Source organism: Drosophila innubila (assembly GCF_004354385.1).
Source record: "Drosophila innubila isolate TH190305 chromosome 3R unlocalized genomic scaffold, UK_Dinn_1.0 2_E_3R, whole genome shotgun sequence".
Classification (NCBI taxonomy): Eukaryota; Metazoa; Arthropoda; class Insecta; order Diptera; family Drosophilidae; genus Drosophila; species Drosophila innubila.
In genome coordinates this window covers 11,469,115-11,477,667 of record NW_022995380.1, presented here as the reverse complement: position 1 = coordinate 11,477,667, position 8,553 = coordinate 11,469,115, and the positions used below count along the sequence as shown (strand labels likewise).

The 8,553-nt window shown below is 39.1% G+C and overlaps 2 protein-coding genes across 2 annotated transcripts; one reads left to right on the top strand and one right to left on the bottom strand.

Moving 5' to 3' along the window:
• Positions 1-3,168: 3,168 nt before the first annotated feature.
• On the top strand, positions 3,169-5,454 carry LOC117792615 (pickpocket protein 19). The gene is made up of 7 exons (XM_034632819.1): positions 3,169-3,410; positions 3,621-4,155; positions 4,304-4,709; positions 4,765-4,818; positions 4,880-5,015; positions 5,073-5,185; positions 5,249-5,454. Exons 1-7 carry the CDS (start codon positions 3,169-3,171, stop codon positions 5,452-5,454), a joined length of 1,692 nt encoding a protein of 563 aa, XP_034488710.1.
• A 693-nt stretch (positions 5,455-6,147) lies between these two features.
• LOC117792613 (pickpocket protein 19) lies at positions 6,148-8,337 on the bottom strand. Its single transcript, XM_034632818.1, has 7 exons — positions 8,227-8,337; positions 7,476-8,162; positions 7,117-7,417; positions 6,984-7,031; positions 6,772-6,916; positions 6,610-6,710; positions 6,148-6,548 (listed from the first exon to the last, which is right to left on the bottom strand). The coding sequence occupies exons 1-7, from the start codon at positions 8,335-8,337 to the stop codon at positions 6,286-6,288; spliced, it is 1,656 nt and encodes a 551-aa protein (XP_034488709.1). The 3' UTR covers positions 6,148-6,285.
• Between the last annotated feature and the right edge of the window lie 216 nt (positions 8,338-8,553).

The following is an 8,553-nucleotide window of genomic DNA, read 5'->3' as shown; positions in this document are numbered from 1 at the left end:
AAGCAACAAATTAATACGAGTATGCCACGAAAAGTTGCTTGAGTAATTAAAAAGGTGCAATTCTTTCGTCACTTTAATACCCTTTAAAGTGATGTGAAACAATTTTAATGCAATGTATAATTTCTGACTGGAATTCTCTTTGAAACTGATTCAATTGAAAAGATGGAAAGCGAGGAGAGAAGACATAACGACATAAATGAAATGGATTTAAATGCATGACATACTCGTAAATTATAAAAAGTTTTCTTAATTTTCCAAAGTTAATAATTCAAATTGAGGTTCACACGCATGCAAGCTCTTTCAAAAGCGTACAGCAAGGACAAAAGCCAAAAAGTTGCTAGAACTTGCTTTCACACATTCAAAACACACACACACACACCCATATAAATACATATATGGGGTGTACATTTGTTTATTTCTCGAATGCGTAAAAACATTTACATATGCAATGGAAAGATGAAAGCATCTTCTGAATCTGTCTGTCTCTTCAGACATTGCAATTGTGTGTGCTAAAATTGTGCCATCTGCAACGATGGCATCAGCGACAGCATCCTATCCCATGCAAAATTGCAGATTTGATATGTAAATTGTACACTTCTTCAGAAAATTATTCAAATTACTCACAGGACACAAGCGAGCGACACAGTGCTGAACTCAAATCAATGCACTCGGAAAAATGGCGATGATTGTGAGAAAAGTCAAAGAGTATCAATGTTGTAGATTCGATGGCAAACAACCTTGGCCTCTTTAGCGTCTCATCAGTAAATTGGCAAGTCCTTGCTTGCTCATCAATCAAGCTAAATGCTTGGCGAAGTTAAGTTCTTGGCATTATGGCATGGTAATCCTTTAATATTATTAAATAATTAACACGCATTACGCGGCATGTTTATGATTTTGACAACAGCGCGTCTATTTTGCCAACTCCCCAGGGATTCAGTCATCAAAAGATAAACACAATTATAGCCCAGTTAGGTGCCAATGCCAGTACCAGTGCCAGTTTCAGGACCTAAATGAAGACAATGCCGCGGTGCTAAACATGCAAATTAGCCAGCAAAAGTTTGACACTGACAAGCACCACGAAGGAGTTAAAGTTCCGTTTTGTGTCAAATTTACATATTTAAATGGCTCAAATGCGGCACTTGCCACTCTGCCACTCCGGCACTCCGCCACTTGGTTGTCTCATCGCTTTGGCCCTGTTTGCTGATGGTAGAATGCAGAAGCTCGCCTTGTGCCCTGTCAGCGCCTTGTTGTCACGTTTCTGTTGGCTCATAAAAGTAAGATTGAATTTTGAGCGAATAAACGGCAGTGGGGACAAAGGAGTTGGGGGGATTTTGGCTATGGCTTTGCATGTCTAACCAGAAAGTTTACATGACTGTGGCGCTGTCTGCGCTTAATAGGCCAAATGAACTTGAACCCCAACAACATTCAACGTCGGACGACCAGCCTTCAGTTGAAGCAAAAATTGTTGCACACGCGTGTGCTTTAAGTAAAAGCGAAAGTTTCTGATCCTGCCACAGAAACCGGAAGTTATTATCGCACGTGCTGGAGCTGGTCTATATTCTCTTTGTGGGTGTGTGTGTGTGACTTCATTGGGCAGGAAATTAAATTTATGCTTATCTTAACATAAATTATTTTGAATTTTATAATCATTATGACATTAGATAATCCGCTTTGGTGCATATTTATTTTTAACATATAACTACGTTTCACGTTGGGTAAACTCAATTTATTACGATCTATGTAGTATTAGTTTTGTAAAGTCTACAATCGATTGTCGATCAATCGAGTTAATTAAATAGATTTTTATGAAAAATCGACAACTCAACTCTATCTCTATCCATTTTTTCCATACTTTTTTCAAAAATTTCAAACTGTCATAGCTTCGTCAAATCTTAACAGATTTTCTTCTAGATTTTTATCATTATTTGGCATCAATTTTGACTTGGCATCTAAATTTTAAATTCAAGTATTTTTCATCACTGTCAAATTTTTCCATTCTTTTCGATTTCCTTTCGGTAATTTGTCGATTTGATTTTAACTTGTCGATTCTAAATTCGATTTTTTAGTAAAAACGTAAAATTAAAAATAAAATTATAACCTTTAAATAGAGTTAATAAAAGTAACAAAGTGTATATTAAAATTGTATGAGTAAGAAAAAAATCAGGAACTTATAAAAAATAACTGAGAATTAGCATCTGTTTCTTATTAAATTAAACCGAACATACAACAAAATTTTAAATGTTTGCAGCTTTATTTCAAACAAAATTGGTCAATGAAACGTAATTGACATATGTATGTGTGGGCTTGGAGCAACCTTCAGTTGGTTCTGGTCGTTCATTAGACTCGGATTAGCTAGGGCTTAGTAGGTTTATCAGTCTTACATGCATGCCCTTCACTTGTTTCGGTGTTTGTTATTGGGGTCTCTCTGTTATTGATCTGCCCAGCCACAGCAATTGACTTTAATTCTGTGGAAACACATCAGAGTCTTGGCAGACACCCGTTTAAATACGTCGCATTCTTTTGGCTCCGTTGAAAGTTTTAGTAGGGAAGTTAGAACGCCAAATAAATCACTCTGCCGAAAGGCAACCAAACAACAACTCAATCGAAGACCGAAGACATCGATGAAATCGCGCAATGATAAATCGAAAATATTCTGAGTTGTTTACACAAAGCTCAGTAAAACGGCCGGACGGATGGCAAAGCAACAGTGAAAGCGATGGAAAAAATGTCGTTCAGCTCTTTCTGTCCATTTTTTCCGATTGACTATCTGTCTATCTGTCCGCCACTCAATAAAAAGCAACACGGACCTCTCCATCTACTTGGATGGCACTCTGTAGAGACAGTCACTTAATGAACGAGCAAACAGGAGATTATGCTGCCACTGAGGGAGCCAGTCCAGGACCCATCTCTGCTAGAACTGTTGGGTAAACAACTTGCAGGTCCTTGGTTGTCCTTACGTTTCTCCACCCTTGACAGCATTCAAGTGTTAATTGTGTGCGTGATTTAAGCTTTACCAAGAGCGCGCACCGAGCCTACACTGTCCGCCAAGAATAATTACTTTTTGATTGAGTTCAATGTACATGAGACTTTGTCAGTCTGTTGGTCTGCAATTTGAACTTGAATGCTCAAAAGTGCTTCAACACTTGGCAGCAACGCATCTCGCCTCAAATGTTCTATCCGCAGGAGCTGTTCCCACGGCCACGAGCACGTCCTCCACTTAATGGGAGCTACAACCATGGAACTGGGCTGCTGCAGCCAAAGGATCAGAGCCAGTTCAAGTCCCATCGCAGCAAGGTTAAGCGGGGTAAATTTCTACGCCTGATGATACCCTACCTCAGGGGGTACTGTACCTTGTCGTCAGTGCATGGCTTTCGCTATCTTACGGATCCAAAACTGCGAGTATTTGAAAGGTAAGCTAATTTAGACAAACCTAATAAAAAGATTTGATTACACAAGAATGTTGCATACTTTTAGGATGAGAAAGAAAATAAAAAGTTGACGGAAAATAAATACAAATAAAATTATGATTTTTGTAAAATGGATTCATATGTAGAATTTTTAATACTTCAAAACTTCTGCTAATTGATTTAAATAATAAGGAATTCTATAAAATATTTCAGATTTATTTGGCTATTGATATTGGTGGGCACTTTTATTTGTGCCACCATTGTCTATGTTGATTTGGCGGCATTGTACAACTCGGAGCGCACCCAAACCACTATTGAGAACACCATGACACCCATATTCTATGTACCCTTCCCATCGGTGGGACTTTGTATGCTTAATCGGGTCAATTGGTTTGTATTGGAGAACGAAGCTTCGGATATCTTTTTGGGTGTCAATGCGAGTAAAGAGAAAAAGGAAATCTTCAAGCATTTCTTTGCTGCAGTCTCGAATATGCATTTCAATAATATGAGAAGTCTGTCGAACTTCTTCAGAAATGAATCTCTTGCAGCAGGCATTGGCGAACTGGATGGTCTGGATGTGACGAACGTGTTGAAACACATCAATTTGCGATGCACAGACAACTTCGTGGAATGTAATTGGAGGAGTAAACCATACAACTGCTGTGATCTCTTCGAGTTGCAACGCACCGAACTGGGCAATTGTTGGGTCTTCAACTCCCAAGTCAGCACGGAGACACGTCAGCGAGGGGTGGGTCGATCGACAGATTTGGAAGACATTAATTTAAATTTCATTTAATATATAAACAATAAATAATATAATGATGTTTAGATATTTATATTGGAAACGGTTCCAATATTCCTCTAGTTGAATATTTCCTCATTTTATTATTCCACAGAAAGAAGACAAGTACTATCCGCGACGCAACGCACAAAATGGACCTGGGAGTGGACTTCAAGTCTATATCCGGCGTAACAAATCCCTCAGCAGATCGAGTGTGAAAGGCGTGCACGTAATGATTAAGCAGCCGGGACAATGGAGTGATTCAACCAGATTACTCCCACCTGACTCTAACAATAGGATCAGTGTAATGCCTCGATTCACCGGTTCCGATGAACGAACTCGAAGTCTTTCTCCGAGGACCAGACATTGCGTCTTTCCCGATGAAATAATGGATCCACTCTACAAGAACTTGCCGGGCTTCGTCTATTGGCGCGGTAATTGTCGCTCCCGATGCCACCAGGAGTATGTGGTCAAGCTATGCAATTGCTCACCATCTCTATTCTTTCCCATTCACAAAGATGGTAAGTAGAGAACAACTGTGTACATTTGGTGAATCCTAATCCTACTCTGCCACAGATAACTTTACGGACTGCAAGGCCTCGGAATTTAAATGCCTCTATGACCATAGAAGTAAGTCATAATTCTGCTACCCCAGATTTCATTCTTTCTCCATTATTACCATAATTTAAAGTGACTTTTAGCGTGGAACGACTTGCTCTGGAGTCGGAATACGTGGACGATGTCTACACGGACAGCATGACCTGTGATTGCCTCAACAGCTGTTCCCAGCTAGTTTACGACACCATCCACAGCAGCTCGGCCATGGAGTACGTAATTTTCCTTGTCTGATGATTCACCAAACATAAAGCAATTGAATATTTTAGCGACACTGAGATCGACAAGGAAATGGACAGTATACACATTGACGTCTTCTTTCAGTCTCCCTGGTTCATCAAATATCAGACGCATATGCGTTTCACATTTGTCGAGTTGCTAGGTGCGTTCAATCAACTGATTCAATCACTGCTTCAATCTAAGTCAATCTTCTTGCATCTTACAGCCAGCTTCGGAGGCATTATTGGACTCTTTCTAGGCGCCTCGCTTCTCAGCGCCATCGAGGTGATTTATTACTTCACCATCGGCCTATATCTGTATTTATTTGATGGCCGCAGAAAGACCAATCAACAGGAAGTTTTACAACCAACCGCACCACCCATAACACTGCACTTCCGTCGCAAGATTACACCAAACAAAATGTTTTATTGAGCAAATTATATGACTTTGATACTCCTTTAATAACTCATAAATTTCATAACAAATGAATACTATATATTGTTGGTTTATTTTATAAAATAATAGTATTAATATTAAGTAAGAGTATCGCCTAACTCTAGACTGTATCAGAAGCACACCATAATTAAAAAAAGAAACTCGTTCTATTTACTCAAAGTTTTTCCAGCAATAAATAATTATTAATACTATTAAAACGACTGAGAACGGAGTTTACCTGAACAACTGTAGGAAAAAATGGTTCGGCAAGAATCTACAACCATTTTATAACAATTGACACCTTACAACAGTTTACAGAGTAGTTTTATTTATTTACAAAAAATTCCAACTTAAAAAAACATCTAGTGGTAATGCAAATTTAGAATAAAAATATAGTGGTCGTGAAAATTTAGGGTTGGTAAGAATCGCAACTAAAAATGTAGTGATTCTCTAGCTATAGTCTCTGACCTGTTCAGGAAATGTTATAAAAATGCTTTGATAAGCACGTTAAAAAAAAAAAGAAACAAAAACAAAATCAAAATAAATCAAAAAATAGGGAAAATCGCAACTAAATATTATATGATAGTGGATAGCTGCTAATTGCTGCTTTTTCATCTATTTCTATCTTTAAATGGAAAAAAATAAAAAAATTTTAAATAAATCAAAAAATAAAAGCGATAAAATTTCAACTTGTTTCTAACTAAAGTTTAACTAAAGGAATCAAATATTTCTGTAGTACTTGGAAGTTGAACTATACAACATAATTTAATGACAACACACTTTAATTATCATTCCCATCACTGGACTCTATAGGCCTTAATAATATATTCACCAGGCGTTGATTCTTTTATTAAACGGATGTCGTAGTTTGCTTTTGGTCATTGCTTCCGTTTCCTGGTGGGCGTGGCTAATACCGTTACGTAAATAACACAGCCACTTGGCCCACTTCTGTTTGAGATTCTCGCGCAACACGCCAAAGTAAGCGTTGTCATAAAGATGCATTGCAAATCCCACGGTTAGATAGTAAACCAACTCAACGCCACTGACCATCGAGGCGCCAAGGCAGAGCCCAAAGATGCCACCCAAATTAGCTTAAAATAAATAAGGCATATTACATATAAGTATGTTTTTAAAAATAGAGTAAGATCTTACCAATTAAATCTATGCTGCTAAACTCGAGGCTGGTACGATACGTTATCATACTTTCCACCTGGTAATGCACATCCACCTTGAAAAACTGTTGATTTGTCGACCTAAGAATTATCCAAAGTGTGAGTAAGAGAAAGACAGGCAGTTGACCACATGTGTACTCACATATTCTGGGCAGGCAATGGCAGTGTGGTTATGGACGTGTAGTATTCCAGGACATTACAGTTGACCAGACACGGACAGGTCATGCCTGGTTTGCTGGCACTGAAGAAGTCGTCCTCCTTCAAATGCTTGTCGTAACTGAAAATGTCTGCAAATACAAACTTAATTTTAATTGATGATGTTCGCAGTAGATAAATTCCCAGTTGAAGACTTGCCATTGTGACGCGAGATACAACGCAGACTAGCCGCAGTGCAGTCCTCGACTTGAAGTACAGAAAGTGGTCAAAAATATAATATAATTGAGGATATACAAAGTAAATGAAAGAGTGAGAGAGAGAGAGAGTCTACCTTTACGGTTGCTGAGAAAGAAGATGGGAAGTGTGCAGTTGCACAATTTGACCAAGTACGATTCATGGCAATTATTGAAGCAATTGGAAAGCAAAAAACTCTTGCTAAACCTTCTCGGAGCATCGCTGGTGCCAAAGTCCTGGAGCTCATCGGTAAAATGGCAATTGCGATTTTCGGGAGCAATGTTCCTGGTCGATTCATCGGTGCGTGTCATTTGGGGACGAATGGTCACATATGTTTCCGTGTTGGGAGTTATCGAGTAGACCACATTGGACAATTGGTCTGGCTTCTTAATCATGATCTGAAAAGTACCCAATGTAATAAATAAAATTTCCATCAAATTGTTTATAGACAACTACAAAGACATTGTCCGTTGCTTTAGATTCTGGTCGCTTGAAGCGTTCATCTAGCATCAAGTTGAAGTTAAGGCCCGAACTTTGACCTGCCTTGGCATTATGCTTTGGGTAAAAATCTTTTCCAGCTCGTTTCTTTAGAAGAACTGATTGATCCGACAGCTCTGAATTGAAGACCAAACATAGTCCGTATTCTGTCTTCTCAAGCACAAAGTATTCACAGCAATTGAAGTTGGACTGACGCCACATGCAGGAACTGGGCTCAATGATATCCTCACAACGTAGGGCCAGGAATTCAGCTAATGAGCTGATGTTAACAAATTCCAGTGCCTCGAAGTTGTGATCTTCCAATTCGGAATTGCTGTACTTGAAGTTATCAAAGCGCAGAGTTTCCATATATTTAACTAGAGTGGTAAAACCTTTGACCAATTCTACACTGGAATTGGCAGGCAGAAACTCAGTCTTGGCCTCTTCAAGTTTACTCCAATTGATGCGATTGTCCGTACAGACTCCCACAGCCGGAAACTGCACAAAGAAAACCGGATACTGCGGATCATCAATAACCGTTTGCAGCTTCTGAGCTCCATAACGCTCCGAGAGTAGCAAATAGAAGGAGCAGCAGAGTGTGACACTGATGACGAGCAAAACGCACCAGATGAGTCTGAAGCAGAAGGTGGAACAGTCAGGTGGATTCTTTATACAGCAACAGGATTAACCTCTCAACGTTATGCAGCCTGGGATCATAGAGATAGCGCACACAGTGTATCGTAGATCTCTCGCAGTAATATCGAAAGTAGTTCCGTACCAGTTCCTTGAAGGATTTCTTTCCATCTCCATACGGAATAGTTCCGTTCTCTTCCTTTGCCATATTGTGACTGAATTGAATCCAAAGAGAAGTGGCTGGCTTTATGCGCTTGAAGTGGTCTTGTAATTGTAGTAATTGTAACTGGAATCCATTATTTCTAACAACTCGTGTAATTGAGTTGTTATGTTTTTGTTGAGCTGATATGATAAGCCCATCCGGATGTGGATATGGATATAGAAATTGATATCACCCCCGTAACTTTGCCTGTCCATTGATTAG